The following is a 21,305-nucleotide window of genomic DNA, read 5'->3' as shown; positions in this document are numbered from 1 at the left end:
AAATCAAGAAGGAAAGGACAGACACTAACAGGTAAATGGACCAAAGACTTGAACAGGCACCTCACAAAGGAGGTTGTCCAAATGCCAATAAATATATAAAAAGATGTTCAGCTTCATTAGTCATCCAGGACTAAAAATTAAAAGTGCAGTGTGATACCACTGCACACCCACCAGCATGGCTAACATGAAGGAAATGGACAAAAACTAATGCTGGTGAGGTATGGAACAAATAAGACTCACAATCCACGTATGCTGGGGGTGGATTGAGAGGGAGGAAGGGGAGAAAGAGCATCAGTTAGGAGGCAGTTGCAGAAGCTAGGTGGGAAATGATGAAGTTGGACCAGAATGGTGGCTTCTGGTGAACACGGAGAGGTATAGGTGTAGATGTAATTAGCCATTATGCTTCACTTTTGTCTAGTGGGTCCCTTCAATATACCCCCAGCCACCATGCACTTAAAATAGGGCTCTAGCATGTGAGAGGAACTTCAATTGGTGCAGGTAGCTCAGGACAGCTTCTAGCGCTGGGGCTGGCTAGGAGTCCAGAGTAGGTACCAGTAACCAAAACATTACCTTACAGTTAAGCAAACCATAAACCACTATCCTGACAATTGGAGGGGTCAGATGTGGGCATAAACGCATAAGAGTCAGGCATGGGCTCACCATTTAGAGTATTCTTCTAGATGCCAAGTTCTAATAGGTTTTTACCAGAGTTCTCACATTTAATCACCCAGGAACATCAGAAGTAGGTAAGAATGAGACTCACTGTCAGAGAGATTGCCAAAAACCCGACGGACCAAGCAGAGCAAGTGGACCAGGTTAGTCTACAAGCCTGATCCTCTAGAGATAAATAAGGGAGCCTGGCTAAGGCCCATGATCTGTAAGGACAATCGCTAGATGTTTACTGTAATCAGTGAGCCCTAACCCGTTTTAACCAAACTCTTGTTGGCTTAAACTTGAGTGTTAACGTCAGTCCTGATTGATTAGAAATTGAAAGGTAATTTAGCCAGAAGTTAAATTATACTTTTAGCCTGGACTTGGTGAACAGTTTCATGAACACAAAATCACATTTATGGGGGAAAAAACATTCGTCAAAATGCAAAAGATGGGCACTGGTGGTGAGTATGAGACAAGCCCTAGCCAACAGTCCTGTCCCAGGACTATAGTTTCTTAAAAGATTTTTTTAAGTTCCCTGATATAGACAACAATCATCTAAGCACCAAATCAGTTATTTTTGTTGATTAAACCAGGAGCTGAACACTTTTCTGAAAGGAACTCATGAATGGAATACCTACATAAAAACACAAGGGGTTCGACTCCAGTGGTACTGCCTCTGGTTCCCAGGTGACACCTGAGACTCATGCACTGAACTTAGAGGCACCTAGTTTGATGTCAGCTGGCTGAAGTATGTCTTATCTGTTAGCAACATTGAAAACTGAGGAAATAAGTAGAAGTGGAGGTTTTGAGAATGTAGTAAAACCCAATGCCTTTTAATTTCTCATGGAGAAATAGAGTGAGCTGAGGACTGGCTCAGCACATCCTTTGGTGGGGTCAGAGTGTGCTAGAGCCAACTCATGTGGGCTCACAGAGGCCACTATGCACATCTCTCCCCAGCATTTAGTGAAGTTATCTGTGTAGAAGTATTTATACCAAGAAAACTTGCAAAAAATACAAATCAGAGACAGAATTGGGTAGTGCCTCTTTCACTGATTGAAATTTGTTAAGCTAATGTCATCCAATAGGGCTGATACCAAAATCAAAGGTGAGACTGGAGTTAGTAAGAAACAAACCTAAGTGGATTTCCAAGCATAATGACTTGAGAAGTGAAGAAATCAAGTACAGGTAAGTCAAAGAGGAGGATTTAGGAACCAAGGAAGACAAGGATAAGGGATGAGGGAGGGCCAGAGGAGAGATGCTTTGGGGAATTTAAGAGGTAGTATGCATAGCCATACAAGATGCTCACATTTATTTTAAAGAATGGAAAAAAAAAAAAAAGCTAGTGGGGCTAAACCATAGATCCAAATCCTGTGGGCTCTCTTTCCTTATTCATTTGTCAGAAATTCTGCTTCAGCAAGGCCCATCATCTGACAATGATCCTCTCCTTTTAGGGGGCCTACAGCAGATCCCCATCTTTGCCTCCCTCATGTTTGCCTTGCAGGAAGTAATGCCTGTGCCCTAGGGACAAATCCCAACTCCTGTCAGGCTTTAATCTGTTCAGCTTTGTCAGCTTTTTCAGTGCTTTAGGTAATTAACCTGGAAAACAATTAATAAAGATATATGAACAAAAGCAAATATAGACAGCAGTATTTTTAATGTTAAAAAATATCAGGAGAAAATCAATAGAGTTCTTGTCATTTTATCAATGACTTTAATTTGCAGTTTTATTATAACTGTATTACTGTGTTAGGCTATTGATTTCATGTATTATGAAATTATTATTATGGCACTACCATGATTAATCAGCTAATCTCACATTTTGGGGGGTTTTGTTTGTTTTAAAGAGAATATATTTATGTTGAATAGTCTTCTGGTAAACACTTAGGCAGCTATTTATATACATCTTTGGCTAAAGAACCATTATACTTAAAAGAGGTATTACTAGGTATGGGTATAACTTAGTGCATTTGTAAAAGAGACATACAGACAGAAGCAAGACAGCACAAGTCCAGTGATTTACAGAGTGATTGAAAGGGGATGATATCATGCAGCCCACATATAACATGAAAAAACAGTTGTCAAATCCACTGGATGGTGCAAGAGGAGGGAGTCTGGCCCTAGTTGTTGGACCAGCTCTTTGGATATGGAGCCTTTAGTGACCTGACTTTTCCTATGAGCACATAAATGCCAAATCTGAGGCCACACAGCATATATATACCCTTTTAAATAGTCACCTCTCTTGTCCTGGAAACATATAAAATGCATACAATATAGCAAGATAAAATATATTTTAATATAAGTGAGGAAAATGAAATCAGAAAAATTTTTTTAGTACAAAGATAAAGTTAGCATAGAAAATGAATGTTCAAAGTTTTATGCACCCTCTAGGAAAACATTAGGAATGAATGAGGAGAAAAGGGATTCTAATCTCAGAGGAATGGTCACACAGGTAGTCCTCAGCCTGAAAGACACAGTTGATATTTTTCATACAAATGCTGTTTTTGATTTGCAGCTACGTTTATTTAGGATTTTTGCAGCTATATATGTAAATAAGATGTCTTCAATTTTCTTGTACCATTATAGAGTTTGTATCAAAGATGTCTTATCCTCAGCAGATCATTTGGGTAGCTGACTCTTTTTCTTAATCTTTTTCTAAAGATTTTATTTATTTATTCATGAGAGGCAGAGATACAGGCAGAGGGAGAAGTAGGCTCCATGCAGGGAGCCTGATGTGGGACTTGATCCCAGGACTCCAGGATCATGCCCTGGGCTGAAGGCAGGCGCTAAACTGCTGAGCCACCCAGGCATCCTCTTTTTTATAATCTTTAATTTCTTTGAACAGTTTATATTAGATAATCTATTCCCAGAAGTTTTAGTAAAAATTACTTGTAAAGTGACTTGGTGACAAAATGTTTGACTACTAACTCAATTATTTAATATTATTTATTCAGGTTTCCTGTTTCCTCTTGAATCTGTTTTAAAATTTTTCTAGAAAGTACCTATTATATATGTTTTCTATGTATTTCTATGAAGTTGTTCATAAAAATATATACAAAATGCACACAAATGAATGTTCTGACAAAGATCCTGTCCTTGTCAGAGGCTATATGCTATGTGTAAATGATTTTTATGTCTCTTTTTATTAATCTGATGCCATGATTTTATTCATCTAAAAGTCCCTGAAAATTTGTGGCTGGTAAAATCTCCAAGTCTTTATTATTTGAAAATGTTTTTATTTTTACTTCAACCTTGAATGAGAGTTTAATAGGTATAAAACTCTACATTGACAGTTATTTTTCCTTCAGCACTTTGAACTATAACTGGACGCCAAACACCAATATCCCAAACTATGATCTACTTTACAGCAGTCTACCACGCAATAGCACACACACGCACACACACACACACACACGTGCATGCACACACATGCATGCATGCATGCATGCACACATGAGAGGTGCCACAGTCAAATATGGAAACATTCCATTCTATCTTGCAGATTCATGGTGTGCATTTGTATAATTAAAACCCCTACATCACCTGCCAGTAAAGAACTATTCCCACTGTTTAGCCCAGTGCTTCTTATTAGAGCTTTCTCTCTTTTTTCTTTTATTTTTGAGGGCCAGGCAGTGGAACGCTCACCATCATATGGCAACCAGTTCAGGAGATACTACAGTACACTGAATTAAATACTATCAACAAATAACTCCACATACATATTCAGAGAGTCTCGTCCTGCTGTTACTTACCCTACTTTTTTTTTTTGTTAGGTTCCTATTACTATGCAACAAATTATCACAAATTTATCAACTTAAAACCACAGCTATTTAATATTTCACAGTCCTATAAGTCAGAAGTCTGGGCTCAGCCTAACTGGGATCTCTGCTCAAAGTCTGAGAGGCTGAGATGAAGGTGTTAGTGGACCTGTGTCTTCATCTAGGCTTGTCCAGAGGAAAGATTGTTCATAAGATCATGAGGGTTGTTGGCAGAATTCAGATCTCTGCTGGTTGTTGACTGAAGACCACTCTCAGCTACCAGGGGCTGTTCTCTGGTCCTTGCTATGTGGCTCTTTCCATCATCAAAGCCAGTAATGGAGATTCTCCCTTGCATCGAATCCCTGTCATGCTTTTCATCTCTCTGACTTCAAAAAGTGACCAGTCCTTTTTAAAGGTCTCACCTGATTGAGTCAGGCCCACCCCGATTATCTTCTTTTGTATTAATTCAAAGTCCATTGATTGGTAATGTAATCATGTATGTGACATCCGTCATGTTCACAAGTCCCACCTACGCTGTGGAGGTGATAATATGGGATGAGTGGGGAAAGGAGAATCCGAAGGGGGTCATCTCAGAATTCTTCCTACCTCTTTAATTATTCATCTTTAACAGCCAGTGAGTATCCACATCGTGTATCCAAATGAAGAGTTTCACTTTGCTTTTATTTCAGAGAAGTCCACTGTAGTGTAATCCTTAGGTTTTCTGTAGAACAATAGTGTGGCTTGGGAACTGACGTTTCAGTCTAGTGTTCATAGAATATTTTTGCTCACCCACAAGCTTGGATTGTATTTCACTTTTGTACCATTGGTGTCTCATATGGAGTGGAATTACTTCAAGAAGTAGCCAGCCATTCATCACCTCATTTATTGATGTGCTCAATACAAAGGTAGTATGTGGCTTCTGCGTGCAAAAAGCTTTACTAAAAACAGATAGAACATGTGCATTCTTATCAACCAACCAACCACAAGAAAATAGACTATAGAGGGGATATTGAAGCAGAAGAAAGAATCACTGCCTTGGTTGATGGTTCCCAAAGTCAGAAGAGGATTCACAGAATAGACTTTATGTGAATGGGGTTTTAGAGCATGAGTAGGAGGTTGGCACGGCAAGGAAGTTGGGAAGGAACAACTTCCAGGCAAATAGTAAGTCTTGAAAATATATGAAAGAAAATGAGGTCTTCAGGTAACAAGTATGTTAAAGGGACTTGGAAAGGTTGGCAAGAGCTGGACATTTCACTAGGAAATTTAGATTTTTATCCTGTAAATGAGAAGAAAAAGCAAGTTGTTATGCAAGAGAATGAAATGATCAGACCTTTGTTTCAGAGACATACCTTTACTGGCAAGCATGAAAGAGAAGCTGAAAACAGGGAGACTGTGGCTGTGCCTAGGCCAGTGCAGCCAAAGTGAAGAGGGAGAATGGAGAGTCAGTAAGAAAGTTGAGATTCTGAATGACTGGATAGGGGAGTCTGCAGGTGAGAGAGCAGTTAGGGTGGCCCCAGGTGCACAGGTGAGGAACCACATCAGTGAAGATGACAATTTACCAACAAGCATGTGCAGCTGCTGAAGATGAAAGAGGAGCTCTTTTCTTTCTCCTCTGTTAGGGGTACCATAAAGTAGGGACAGAAAGCTTAGTTAAGTTGCTTATGATCACAGCAAATTTTAGTCTTTGTTTCCAATCTAGTAATCTAATCCTGTTTCTTCTTTATAGGAGTTTAAGGGCATCATCTCCAGGAGCAAAAGATTAGAGATATAGATGCGGATAAGGTTATGGGTATAGATAGAGATATAGATAGAATACATGTGCGTATAATATATACTTTTTCATTTTATATATTTTATGTGTGATATGTAATCATATTCACATTACATATTTGTATGCACACACATACAGATCTTGCTTCCCACTCAACCAAGCCGCAAGTAAATCTTGGCTGAATTTTGCCATAGCGGTACCTACAAATAAAATTAATAATACTCTATTCTGAAGCTGAAGATTCTTAGAACCTCGTATGGAGTTGCTTGAGGCTCTGTCAAAATTAAGTTCATTTGCTCTTAGGCATAAGAAGAAATGGAAACTTTCTATATATCACAAATTTGCAAGAGCAAAACAGATTCCCTGCAGTTACAAGGCTCATGTCCCAGCAGAATTATCTCTAGCACTTCCTTCCTAACACGGAGTCAAGCCACACATCACTTAAAGGGGCGGGTCTTCCCCTACACTTAGACTCCTGGGGCACCACTTCTTAGTATAAAACCCTGTGATGTTGCTAAGGGAGACAAAAAAGTTCCTCTTGATGCAATTATTGCTCTACTGGTGGAGTTTTTCTATCCTTGACTTTAGGCAGCCCTGCTTTCAAGGGCCCTTTTTAAACTTAAAGAATAGTGCCACCACCTGGATTGAAAGCCACGTACCATGCAAAATTCCAAGGAAGAGTAGCTGCAGTTTGCATGCTCCATTTACTTTTTTCCTACTCTCCTCCTCCTTGAAGAACTTCTGTACAAGAAGCAGCAGACCTGGTCCATTTAAGTTTCATTAGCAATGAATAATAGTGTTGGCTGAGTGATTCAAGGCAGCCTTTTGTGAACAGAGCTGGTGTCTTATTTCCCCATCATGCCCCACTGCAATAGAGGAAAGGCAAACCAGATGCCCCTTCTAATTGACCTGCTTCACCAGACCACGAATTCTATAATCTTGGCTTCTAACTGGTGTCCCTGCCTTTCTCCTGGATAACCTCCTACTTCTTCAAAAGCAAAGTTAACCATCCTTACCACTCTTCAGTTCTCAACCCTTCCCAACCTGCATAAGTTTGTAAATAAAACACTACTTCTGCTACCGAAGACTGGGGTCATCTTTTCTCATACTCTAAACACCCAAGTGAAAAATACTTTCCAAATCATGTTGAACATGTTTCTTAAATTTCTGACAACTATTTCCTCATTTTTTATTATCCTATCATCCTCACTTTGATATCTATGTCATCTTAGCTACATTGAGGCAATAATGAATCCTGTTATTCACTTGGACATGACCAGTAAAGACCTTTCTATCTGTGGTAACATATTCCCTTTCTACCCAAGACCTACTATTCTTATGAATTATCATGCTCCATATAAATGACCTATCAGACATCCTAGTTTCCTTAACCTTCTCACTTTCCTTGACCTGCATTTCCATTCATCACCAGCCACCCATTCCAATGTTTACACCCTGGATCTTGTTAAAATATCACAAGGTCTCCAGGTCTCTCTTTACAATCAACTGTCCTTCCCTACCCAACCCTTTATTTCCATTACTCTGTTCTCTGATTACTTTGGGACATCCAGTCGTTCAGCCCTTCTCCATTCCTAACTATCAGTCCTCCCACATACTCTCAATCCTGGGAATCCAATCTTGGAAATTTTTGGCCTCTTTCTCTCACACATGCCATGGCTCTCACTGACATTTAGCCAGGCGACGAATCTGTCACCCTCTCCTCCTTCCCTTCTAGGCTTTCTCCCCATATCTCACTTGTCTCACCTGACCTGCCCATCCTCAGGTCTGACATATATATATGGGCTACCTCCTCAGCACTACTACATTCCTCAAATGCAAGACGTCAGGGTATCTGTTGTTTGCATGATTCAGATCCTTCAGTTGCTCGCAGATGCCTTTAGAATAAGTCCAGCCTCTGGCCAGGAAGCTGTTTATGATCTGGATCCTACTTCTCTATCTGGTTGTATCTCACAACATGACCCCCACTAGGACCCAGACATACTAAGCCACCCACAGTCCCCAAAGAGACCTGTACATTCTGTGAATTTCAATCCCTTCCTTGCCCATGCCACTCTCTCTCTCCCTGGGACATTCTTCCCACATCTTCTTGACCTGGCAGATGTCTGCTTATGTGTTAAGATTCAGTTAAAACTTCGCATCCTCTGGGAAGTCATCTCTACTTGTCCATCAGGCTCCTCCCCATCATCACGGCTCTTCTTTCTGTTCATCCATCAGGATGAGCCTTTGGGGATCCTCACTCTAGCACTTCCTATCTTATGGTGGTCTACTTTCAGTGTAAACATTGTGACTCTTAAAGTTAGAGATCTATGGCCCCAGGACTGAAGGGTGATGCCATGCCATCAGGACCTAGCTCAGAGCCAGTGCTCCGCAAGTGTTTATGAGTAAGTGTATAACATTCCCCTTCTTCTGAGTCATTGGTTCCTTTATTAGTGACACTCCTAATTTCTGCCTCAATTGCCCACTGTAGAACTGCTGCCAGTTTACATAATTGCCAACTAAATATTCCTGTTAGTTAGCTACTCTTTTTATTTCAATGAGTTCAATTCATGGAAGTTCTTTTTATAAAAGATCTGCCTCATATTTTTTTTTTCTGAGGCAAAATGGAACATAATAAATAAAGTATCTTCTTTCTACATAAATAGCCTATTGAGTAATGGTGCAAACCAAAATAAATAAATCCCCCCACCGATTGCAACAGCAGTCCTAACATCTCTCTGGAAAACTGCAGATGGCAGGCCTACATCAGTGGTTCTCAACAAGGGTGATTTTGTTCCTCGGGGGACATTGGGGAATGTCTGGGGACATTTTTAGTTTTCATAACTAGGTGTTATTGGCACCTGTTGGGTATAGAGGCTCACTACCATGCACTGTTATTATTAAGAATGCCAAGACCAAAATAAAAAATTATTAAACTAGGGATTGAAGAATAGGTTATGAATTACTGGACTAAATATTTAAGCCACAGAAAAAGATTTAGATTTGATCTAAGGAATATTTTCCTAACAATGAGATTATTTGAAGTTAAAATGGATTATTATTGAGAGAACTATGGCTCTTCACTCTGGGTGCGCAGAAAAGTAAACTGGGAAGCTTGAAACACTACCAGTGCCCAGTTCTACCCTCAAGGAAATCTAATTTAAGTAGTTAAAAATGGGATCCAGTTATGGATATTTTTGTGAAAGCTCCCCAGATTATTTGAATGAGAGCCAGAACTGAGTACCAATGGCCCAAAGCAAAAAATAAGAGTTCCAACAACCTGTGCTTAAGCAAAATGTTTACTTTATGTTTGAAAGCTTACTTTTGTGTCAAGTTTACTTTTAACCAAAAAGAGGTTTGATGCTGTAGGAGTGCTGCGTATCACTCCAGCTTACATCCAGGTGTTGGACCTGGGACAGCTTTCTTCCTGTGCTTGCTGCCCAAAGGTACAAGATCTGACAATTATTACCTAAGTACAGACAGGAAAGGGAATCTGATGTTCTAATGGAAAGATGACCTGTGGAATTTTACTTCTCTGACTTTAGGGACACCAGGAGTTCCTTCGTTTAGGATAATCTCATGTTTAGGCAGAGATAAGGAGCCATTTATGTATTGGTTGGTCCAAGTATATGTAGATTCACAATTCTCCAGGGAGCTCCACCAGTGTAATTTGAAAACAGACCCCCATAGGTAGAGGGCAGGGAGAGGCAAAGAAAGAGGCATGTCACTCCAGTTTGGTAGGTAGCAGTTTTAACAATAACAAAGGGGACTTATAGGTGAGGCTTGTCATGGGCAACAGCAAGATGAATGGAGCCCCACACCCGCCCTCTAAATCTTAAAAGGTTCTGAAGAGGCCCTAATTGGGTTTAATCACATTTACCATGCAGCTATTTTCAACATCATATCACCATCTCAAGGCTATGTCTTTGGACATAAGCCTCTGGGAGTGAAAAGGCAAACAAACCCACATTCCAAGGATGGGGGTGGGGAGACTCTGAGTGTCTGGGTCCAGCTCACAGGTAAATAGGTGTTTTGTTTTGTTTTAAAGATTTATCTATTTTGTTTATTTTAGGGATAGAGAATGGGAAAAGGCAGAAGGAGAAGAGAGAACCTCAAGCAGACTCCTGGCTCAGCATGGTGCCCAACATGGGGCTCAATCCTAGGACCCTGAGACCATGACCTGAACCAAAACCAAGAGCCAGACACAACCAATTGAGTAATCCAGGCACCATTCAATCTGTGATCTTTTTATTGCATTCCCCAACAATGTTACACTTGCTCTTAAATGCCCATGAGCAAAAGAGGATGAAGTGGGAAATGGCCAGACTTTAGACCCTAAGAATGTTCAGGATTGGCTCCTTCATTTGCCACATTGGTTTTCTTTCACAGGTGAATTAGGATTAAAAAAAAAAAAAAAAAAAAGACAAAATTCCCAAAACAGAGAAGGCTTGGGGCAACAATGCATCTTTTCAAAAAAATGTTTTGCGGATACAGTTCAAAGCTTTCTCTTTTGGCCAATAATTAGGCATTTCTTTGGGTAGAAAGACAGAGGGAGAATTAACAGTAGGACTATAGCTTTTGTCTGTGCTTTAGGCATTTGAACCAGGCCTTATAGATTACTACAAATAGTTATAGAGTTATTGGTCCTTATGGACCAGCTGAAAGGAGGTAGTAAATTTGAAAAAAGTACAATAATTAGAAAGTCAAAAGGTGAAAGAGATAAGACAGATGATCCCCAGCTTATAATGGTTGGACTTAACAATTTTCGACTTCATGATGGTACGAAAGGTGATATCCATTCAATAGATCTGCAGTTCAAATTTTTAGTTTTGATCTTTTCTTGGGCTAGGGATGTGTGTGTGATACTGTCCAATGATGCTCAGTCTATCTGGTGATGCCAGAGCTCCCAACCATCTGTGTGACCATGAGGGCCAACAACTGGTACCCCTTACAACCATTCTGTGCCTATACAATCATTCTGTTTTCACTTTCAGTACAGCATTTAATAGATTATGAGAGATACTCAAACCTTTATTATAAAAAGATTTGTTTTAGATGATTTTGTCCAACCATAGACTAATGTGTTTTGAGCATGTGTAAGGCAGGCTAGGCTAAGCTATGATGTTCAGGAGGTTAGATGAATGCATTTTCAACTTAAGATTTTTTAACTTACAATGGATTTATCAGGATGTAACTCAATTGTAAGTTAAGGAGGATCTGTAGTGGATGTGGCAGGTAGAGTCTGGATAGAGCAGAACTGGAAGGAAAGAATACAGTTTAATTTCACATGGCATGAGCCTTCTTTTCCCATTCTACAATTGAAGATGCCGAGCCTGGGGGAGGTTGTGAATGAGACTCAAGAATTTGGATATGCAGAGCTGAAAATAAGAGCTAAGTTCCATGTCACTCCAAAGGTTCTTCAGGGGTCAGGTCAGCAGAAGCTTCCAGGAGAAACACCCTGGCTCACTGGTACATGTAGCTTGCTCATGAGTAGATAGACTTTTACATTTCCAGAGCTGCTCACTGGTTCTTTCAATAGCTGGGGCTTTACACGAACTCCAATAACTGTGGAATGGGAGTGAGAACCTGGTGGGGAGAGTGTGATGCCTGGAGTCCAGGAGTGGATACGTGAAGAGAGGCTGAGAAGGAAATCCTTGTGGAGGAAGGGAAGAACTCAGGCATTGCTACTGAGTTTCAGAGTGAGTTTGCTAAGTTGACTTTGGTGTCCTGTGTAGGCTGCTATAACCAGAAATACTCTTGTTTTAATAAAGGTGATTACGTTTTTCGTTATGAAAATAATACATGCTCATTAGAGGAAGTGTGGAAAATACAGAAAAAGAAATGTGGGGAACAATCCTACTTGGTAAGACAACTACTATTAAAACTGATTGTAATTCTTTCCAGTTTCTAAATTCATATAATTCATATTCTTGTGATCACGAATTAAATATTAAGAACAGGATGCTCTTATCACTTAGCATTGTAAAACAAGCATTTTCTATCTTTTGTTTAACATGTTATAATATTGTAATTATATATGTAACTCAAATATAAATTATTATAATTTAGAAAATTATAAACTATTCTATCATATGCATTTACTACAATGTACCTGACCTATTGTTGAGCATTTAAGTTAGGATATTTATAACAGTACACTTCAGAGTGGAATAACTGGATCAAAGATATAGGGGTTTTGAGGACCTGAGACAGTTGGTGGGACTGTATTCTTGCTAACATAGGCCTTCTTAGAGAAGTGCCTGTCCCTGGTTTGATCCTCCAGCTTAGCCTGTCCATAAATTCTGTTGTTAGTTCCAGGAATGATTGGTCCTTAGGAATTGTGCAGAACCAAACTATACTAATGTGTAATGGAAATTAGAAGCACTACATGGAGGTATGGAAGCCATTCGTGCTATTTGCCAAATATTTCTGCTGTCCACCTCCCAGACACACTATAGGACCATATTTTCTTGTCCCAGGGGTTGGCTGAGACATGTGTCTAGTCCTGATGAGGAGTTAGATTGGAAGCAAACACTTTTTTGCAGGGGGGAAGACCCTCCAGAGTTCTCTTTCCTCTGTCACTGTGCCTGGCAACTTTTGAAAGAATGTCTGCTCCATCAGCCTGGTTCTTTGAATGACTAATGAGCAGAGCCCTCTGCCCGCCCTCAATGGCAGTGTGAGCAAGGAACAAAACTTTACCATCAGAAGTCACTGAGACTTGGAATTTGGCTGTTACTGCAGCATGACTTAGCCTGTTGTGATACAGAGATTTTAACGCTGCCACATTTAACATGTTTAATCTCTGTAATGAGAAATCAGCTAAAGCTAAAAGACTGCTATTAAAAAATTAATCACAATAAAAGGAAATAATTATATATTTCAGATGCTCTACAACCCTTGAATAAGGGTACTGTGATGTTCAATATGATTAACACTCCCTTCTCTCAGTCGGAGCTAGGCAATGCCAACATGTAACTCCTTCTCCTTTTCTTTATTTTTATTTATTAACTTTTATTTTAATTCCAATATGGTGAATATACAGTGTTATGTTAGTTTTGGGTGTACAAAATACAGTGATTCAACAATTCCATAGATCACTTCGTAGTCATCATGGTAAATGTACTCTTTAATCCCCATCACCTATTTCTGCCATCCTCCCCCCACCTCCCGTCTAATAACCATAGTTTGTTCTCTGTAATTAAGAATCTGTTTCTTGCGTTGTCTCTCGCTTTTCTTTCCCCTTTGCTCATTTGTTTTGTTCTTAAGTGCCACATATGAGTGAAATCATACGCATTTTCTTTCTATGACTTATTTCAATTACACTCTTTAGCTCCATCCACGTCATTGCAAATGGCAAGATTTCATTCTTTTTTATGGCTGAATTATATATATGCCACATCTTTTTTTTTTTATGCCACATCTTCTTTATCCATTCATCTACTGGTGGACACATGGGCTTCTTCCATAATTTGGCTATTGTAAATAATGCTGCAATAAACATAGCATATATCCTCTTGAATTAGTGTTTTTTATTTTTATTTTTATTTTTATTTTTATTTTTTTTGCGTAAATACACAGTAGTGCCATTACAGGATTGTAGGGTAGCACTATTTTTAACTTTTTGAGGAGCATCCAAAGTGTTTTCTACAATGGCTCCACCAGTTTGCATTCTCACTAGTACCAGGTGATAAGGGTTCCTTTTTCTCCACATCTTTGTCAACATTTGTTTCTTGTGTTGTTGATTTTAGACATTCTGGTAAGTGCGAGGCAATAGCTCATTGAGTTGATTTGTGTTTCCCTGATGATGAGTGGTGTTGAGCATCTTTTTATTTGTCTGTTGGCCATCTGGATGTCTCCTTTGGAGAAATATCTGTCCCTGCTTTCTGCCTATTTTTAAATTGGATTATCTGTTTTTGGGGTGTTGAGTTTCACAAGTTCTTTATATATTTTGGATGCTAACCCTTTACTGGAGATGTCATTTGCAAATATCTTCTCCCATTCCATAGATTGCCTTTTAGTTTTGTTGATTCATTGTGCGGAAGCTTTTTCTTTTGGTATAGTCCTGATAGTTTATTTTTGCTTTTATCTCCCTTGCCTCAGAAGTAATATCTAGAAAAATGTTGCTATAGTTGATGTCAGAGAAATTACTGGCTGTGCCCTATTCCAGGATTTTTATGGTTTCAGGCCTCACATTTAGATCTTTCCTCCATGTTGAATCTATTTCTGTGCAAGGTGTAGGAAAGTGGTCCTGTTTCTTTTTTTTTTTTTTGCATGTTGCTGTCCAATTTTCACACTATCTGCTGAAGAGACTTTTTCCCATTGCATATTCTTTCCTCCTTTGTCAAAGATTAATTGACCATACAATTGTGCATTTATTTCTGGGTTTTCTGTTCTGTTCCATTGATCTATGTGTCTATTTTTGTTCCAGTACCACACTGTTTTGATTACTACAGCTTTGTAATATAAAGTCTAGAATTGTGAAATCTGCAGTTTCTTTTTCAAGATTTCTGTGGCTATTCATGGTCTTTTGTGGTTCCATACAAACGTTAGAATTGTTTGTTCTAGTTCTCTGAAAAATGCTGTCGGTATTTTGATAGGGATTGTATTAAATCTGTAGCTTGCTTTGGATAATACAGACAGTTTAACAATATTTGTTCTTCCAACCCATACACATGGAATGTCTTTCCATTCCTTTGTGCCTTCCTCAATTTCTTTCATCAATATTTTATAGTTTTTAGACTACTGATCTTTCATCTCTATGGTTAAATCTATTTCTAGTTCCTTTTATTAATTTTGGTGCAATTATAAATGGATTGTTTTATTAATTCCTTTTTCTGCTGCTTCATTATCAGTATATATAAATGTACCATATTTCTGTTCATGGGCTTTGTATCCTATGACTTTACTGGATTCATTTATCAGTTCTGGCAGTTATTTTGGTAGTCTTTTGGGTTTCTATATAGAACAGCATGTCATCTGCAAATAATGAAAGTTTGACTTCTTCTTTACCAACTTGGATGCATTTTATTCCTTTTTCTTGTCTGGTGGCTGTGGCTTGGACTCCAGTACTATGTTGAATAAAAGTGATGAGACTGGACATCTTTGTCTTGTTCCTGACTGTAGGGGAAAAGCTGTTTTTCTCCACTGAGTATGATGTTCACTGAGAGTTTTTCATACATGGCCTTCATTATGTTGAGGTATATTTCCTCTCATCCTACTTTGTTGAGGGATCTTATCATTAATGGGTATTGTACTTTGTCAAATGTTTTTCTACATCTATTGAAATTATCATATGGTTTTTATCCTTTCTCTTATTGATGTGAAATAACATGCTGATTGATTTGTTAACATCGAATCACCTTTGTATCCTGGGAATAAATCCATCTTGATTGTGCTGAATGATTTTTTTTAATGTATTGTTGCATTCAGTTTGCTAGTTTTTTGTTGAGGATTTTTGCATCTATATTCATCAGAGATATTGTCTTATAGTTCTCCCTTTTTGTTGTCTTTATATGGTTTTGGTATGAGGGTAATACTGGCCTCATAGAATGAATTTGGAAGTTTTCCTTCCTCTTCTATCTTTTTGGCATAGTTTAAGAAGAAAAGATATCAACTCTTCTTTAAATGTTTGGTGGAATTCTCCTATGAAGCCATCTGGTAGTGGACTTTTGTTTGTTGGGAGTTTTTTGATTACTGATTAAATTTTCTTGCTAGTAATTGGTCTGTTCAAATTTCCAGTTTTTCCAGCTTTAGTAGGATGTTTCTAGGAATTTATCAATTTCTTCCAGGTTTGTTGACATAAAATTTTTCATAATATTCTCTTTCAATTGTTTATATTTCTGTGGTGTTGGCTGTTATTTCTCTTCTTCCATTTGTGATTTTGTTTGAGTCCTTTTTCTCTCTCTTTCTCTTTTTGATTAATTTGGCTAGAAGTTTATCCATTGTATTGTTATGGGGTTTTTTCTCCCCAAAGAATCAGCTCCTGATTTCATTGATCTGTTCTGTTGTTTTTTACTTTCTATACCATTTCTTTCTGCTCTAATCATTATTTTCTTCCTTCTGCTGGTTTTGAGTTTTGTTTGTTCTTCTTTTGCTAGCTCCTTTAGGCATAAGGTTAGGTTGTTTGTTCATTTTCTACACTTCTCATTGTTGGCTTTGCCAACTTCTGATGGTTACAGTCTTCCTTTAATTATTGCTGCCTTTATTTTAAAGTCATACAGTATGCTATTTTTTAAAAATGAACAATTTAGAATCAAATGAAAAAGATCTGCTTTGTCTCCTCCTTACTAGCCTACCTCTTAAGGTTGAGTTTGGAGTACTCCTCCAGGCATTCCTCTCTCTCTCTCTCTCTCTTTTTTTTTTAAGGCATTTTCTTTACAGTTCCAGGTACAAATGAAATCCCACTCTCCACATTCTTATATATCGTGCTCTTTAAAAAAAAAAAAAAGATTTTATTTACTTATTCATGAGAGACACAGAGAGAGAGAGAGAGTCAGAGACACAGGCAGAGGGAGAAGCAGGTTCCATGCAGGGAGCCCAATGCGGGACTCGATCCTGGGTCTCCAGGATCACGCCCTGGGCTGAAAGCAGGCACTAAACCGCTGAGCCACCCAGGGATCTCCATCTTGCTCTTTTACTTTATTTTTCAAATATCTACTCATGTTGGTGCATATTTACCTGTTTCTTTTTTATGGCAGCAGAGTTTTCTATTTCAAAGATTTACTATCCTTAATTTAACTGGTTGCTATCTTTAGCAGATATTTTTGGTGTTTCTAGTCTTTTGAGCAAGTGTGCAAATTAATCCCAGGGTGAAATTTCTAAAATTGGAATTGGAATTCTGACTTGCAGGGAATTTGCAGCTTAAATATCAATAAATATTGCAATTCTCTTCCCAAACTTTGAATCAATTGAATGGGAATGTACATCAATACAGTGGGTGAGAGTTCTTTTTTCCACTCTCAAGAACACAGGGTACTATGAAACGTTTTTAAATCTTTGCCATTACAATCACAAAAAAAGAGATATTTTGTTATGGTTTAAAGTGCATTTTGTTAATTATAGGTTGAGTTAGTGCTTATTCTTTCTTTAAACGTGTTCTTTTCTTTAAACCTTTAGTATAGTGAGGCCTAAGTTGATTTTTCCTCTTTAAGGTGAATTGTTTTTAATTATTTGAAACTCAGAGAAACCCTATTTTTAACCATCAAAAAAGTACCTCAATGTTGTTATTATTAATTTACTGAACAAACAGGGCTCACAGGATTTCTAAGACCTCAATATATATGTTGTCACTGGGATGTTTTATAATAACTCCATCCAAGATAGATGGGCTGGGAATTGGCCAGCCCTTGCACCTCTCAGTTAATTGATGTGACATATTATTTCATTGCAGCAATTCAGCTTTGTGTCCTTGCCCACTGATGTTCTGGAAATTGAGGTGAAGGACAAGTTTGCTAAGAGTCGCCCCATCATCAAGCGCTTCTTGGGAAAGCTGTCGATGCCCGTTCAAAGACTCCTGGAAAGACACGCCATAGGGTAAACCTGTGACTGAGACCTCAATATCACTAAAGCTTCAGCGAGCAGGCCAAGAGAAGCCTGTAAGCTGCAACAATATAGTCTCGTGGAGACTCAAACTAAAATGGTGGTATTGAATCTCCTTGGCTTCTCTCATTAATTATGTTGCTTGAGCCACAACATTCAATTAAGCAAATCCTTCCCTTTCTTCTTGTTTGTGTACTACTGGTTAGTTATGGAAGACAGTAGAAAATCCTAAGACAATATTGAAAGAAGCCCTTAGAAGCACTTTTTTCTATACAGGTAGAAATTAAAATGTGTGTTAGTATGAAGAATATTATTTCTGCTTGTGTGTAGGATTTAATCATTTTGGATGTTTCTATAACAAGATTAGATGCTGGGATACTAGAGTAGAGAGACTTAGAATATGCTAGTATTTGTAGAAAAAGCTAGATAATATGTATGAAATTTTAAAAGCATGAATTCTCAGGGACAACAGCAATTTTGTTCTTTGCAGGAATCAGCTGTGTATAAGAATGTTTCTGTTTGTCTCTTTTACATTCAGGTCCTCTCATGATTCTCCTTAAAATGGACTTTCACCAGATGAAATAGTTATATATAGTATATATTTCCTTAGTTAACAGCAACTATATTTGATAATGCTAGGCTTAGCTCTCTGGCCACACATGTATGCAATGCTATGCTATGCTATACAGTGTAACCCTTAGAATGATATCGAAGGAATGAGGAGAACTTGCAGAATTTCTAAGTGTCTCCACTTAAAGCTTTTGTGATTTCAGGACTTTGAAATTGCTAATGATTATCATCAGGACATATAATTAGAACCTTATAGCATGTGTGCAGCTTTGTGCATACTGACATGCCATTAACTTTCAAGACAAAGGGAGAGACGCTTATGGAGCTACAGCCATATGTCACATATGGTGTTTGCACTTTCCATTTATGGTTGTGAGCATTAAACAAACAAACAAATGTACATAAAGAATGTAAAGCAGCCCCTGGCACATGGAGACTAAAGTGCTCTAAACCATTCTTTTTTTTTTTTTTTAATAGCGTCATCATGGCTTTTAAAATAAAGGCAACTCAGAAGGCTCCCTCAATTCCCTTGCCTATAACACCCCAGCCCTAAACTGGCTCCCTGCCTCCCCTGAGTCCTATAATTGGACCACCTCAGCTTCACGTGGGAGGTCACTGGCTGCCTTGAACTTTTTATTGACTAGTCTTGCCTTACGCCTCTAGCTGGTTGTAAGTAAGCCATTTAAAGGCAGGCCTATGCATTACATGCTTTGTGTCAACTGTGGCACTTTTCACATATCACAGGCTCAAAAAATATTTGTTGATAAAGTGAGTGAGAAGCAAAGGAAAGAAAAGCCTGGAACAAATGCAAAGCATAGAAAATTTAATTAATATCTCACCGCCTGGTTATCTTTAAGCATCACCTGATTTCAACTAGGTTTTGGGTTCAGGATCTCTTTCCTATGGTCATGGTAGATTCGCTTCATAATATTGACCAAGGCCCTTTCCAAACAAACAAAATATTGTGGTTCATTTGTTTTTCCTAATATAATGCTTTGCTTAACGGACTTCCTAGGAACTTCAAACACTACACTATGGTGTACCAAAGAAATATGTTAACGCAGTGGATCACTGTTTCATAATGCTGGTATTTTCTAGAAACAAAACACTACCAGCCAGTGATTTATCTTTTTACTATAGTATGACCATGAATAAATAGAATGAATACAGAATCATCTGCATAACAAATGGTTTTGGAATATGTCTTGTTATTATTGGATAAAATGGATTTGTTAATTCTTGAATATCCAAAGTATTTACCTTCCCTATTTAGGCCAAGGTGGGGGGCAACGTACTCTGCTAAAACTGCATTGTTGATGAAACTCTAAGAGCAAAGTTCCAAATCGAGTCCCCTGGATAATTCTCTTCTTAGTAATCAAGAAAGTGCCTTGAGGGGGCAGAGGGGCTCATGCCAGACTGCAGGGTGGAGTTTCAGAGTCTGTATGTGGGACGGTGGAGGTGGTAGGATTGGAAACCGACTTCCAAGTCTTGCTTGCTTCGGTCCATCCTGCAGAAAGCCTTTTTCTGAAGCACTCCACGGCTCTCCACACCACCCCAGTCACCATGACATTAGGTATATACACTGCAAGACATGCATCTGTTGCTGGCAATGCCCATTATGAAGGGCACTAGAAAATGTCAGCCTGCACAGGAAAAGCAAGCCAAGATACTCAGGTCTTTTTTGTTGTTATCATTGTCTTTTGGGGTTTTCTTGGCTTAGAACAAAGTTGGCAGCAGACTTTCTGTAAAGGGCTGGATAGTAAATATTTTTAGGCTTTGTGGACCATGTAGTCTCTGTTATAACTACTCGGCTCTGCCACTGTAACATGAAGGCAGCCCCAGACAATAAGTAAAATAATAAGCATGCCTGCATTCCAATAAAACTTTTATTTGGGGATCTTAAATTTGAATTTCAGACAATTTTCCTGTGTCACAACCATTTTAAACCATTTTCTTTTTTCCAACCATTTTAAAATGTAATAGGCTCCTGGCTGTACAATAGGTAGTGGGCCAGGTTTGGGCCCTGGCTATAGTTTGCTGACTCCTGCTTTAGAATATTCAATAAGGATTTTCTTCAAGCAAATGTACTCTCCCACATTTACCTTAAGACCGTCTTCCATGTCCCTGTGTGGATCATCACCTCCTATTAGCAGGGTCTCCCTGGGCTTGCCTACCTCACCTACTGGCATAGAAAGCCTGCTGTATAATCTTGAAGGAGAGCTTTTGACCTGATCTGTAACGGTGCTTATTTCCTTCTAGGGATAGGGTGGTCAGCTATACACTTGGCCGCAGGCTTCCAACAGATCATGTGAGTGGACAGCTGCAATTCCGATTTGAGATCACTTCCTCCATTCACCCAGGTATTTTTGGCATGAACTTCATGTCTTGTCCTCGCCTAGTGTTGGCGTGGTTCCTTTCTCTAAAATACAATAACCATGGTTCTCTCCAGACATGTCCTAGGTTTTGTGGTTCTCTCTCCTCTCCATTTGATGCCCAGAAGCCAGTGATCTATTCTGGAAGCCAGGTTGCTGTCCCCTTGATTGAGAGGCTCCTCTTCATTCTGGTGACCCAAGGTAGAGGGTTAGACAGTGGAGGGGGACATGACAATGAGGCCAACATGGGTATGGAGCCATGTCTAATTTATCATTTTACTCCCAGCACTTGCATATGAGGAGTTCAATAGCCACTTACTCACTGCCTACATGAATGAATGAAGGAATGAATGAATGAATGAGAAACATGAATGAATGTGATACACATCATATTATTTAAGAACTATTTTTGTACAATGGATTTATTACAGGGAAAAATAAATGTAAGTTGGACAGAAAACTTCAGTTTTCGATTTTTCAAGCCAAAACATATTCCAAAGACTTCCAAATAAGAATGATGAGATGTCTCATAACTCTACTTTTGCTCTTCTCCAGCAAGCCCCATACTAGGTGTAGATCATGCTGAGAACTAGCTGGTCCTTCTGAGCCACTTGTATGAGTTGCTGTTAAAGCTAATGAGGCCTGAGG

General features: G+C 38.7%; 1 protein-coding gene across 1 annotated transcript in view; it reads left to right on the top strand.

The window, feature by feature from the left end:
• Window positions 1–21,305, top strand: part of HECW1 (HECT, C2 and WW domain containing E3 ubiquitin protein ligase 1) — a 440,869-nt gene that overhangs the window by 307,494 nt on the left and 112,070 nt on the right. The window contains exons 8-9 of the mRNA XM_041773230.1: window positions 17,567–17,709; window positions 20,545–20,645. Of these exons, the coding sequence (XP_041629164.1) occupies window positions 17,567–17,709; window positions 20,545–20,645 (244 nt within the window). The remainder of the gene's footprint in view (window positions 1–17,566; window positions 17,710–20,544; window positions 20,646–21,305) is intronic.

The sequence above is a fragment of the Vulpes lagopus genome, chromosome 11, assembly GCF_018345385.1.
Source record: "Vulpes lagopus strain Blue_001 chromosome 11, ASM1834538v1, whole genome shotgun sequence".
In the NCBI taxonomy this organism is placed as follows: domain Eukaryota; kingdom Metazoa; phylum Chordata; class Mammalia; order Carnivora; family Canidae; genus Vulpes; species Vulpes lagopus.
The sequence above is the reverse complement of the archived record's forward strand: the minus strand, read 5'-3'. Positions and strand labels throughout refer to the sequence as shown.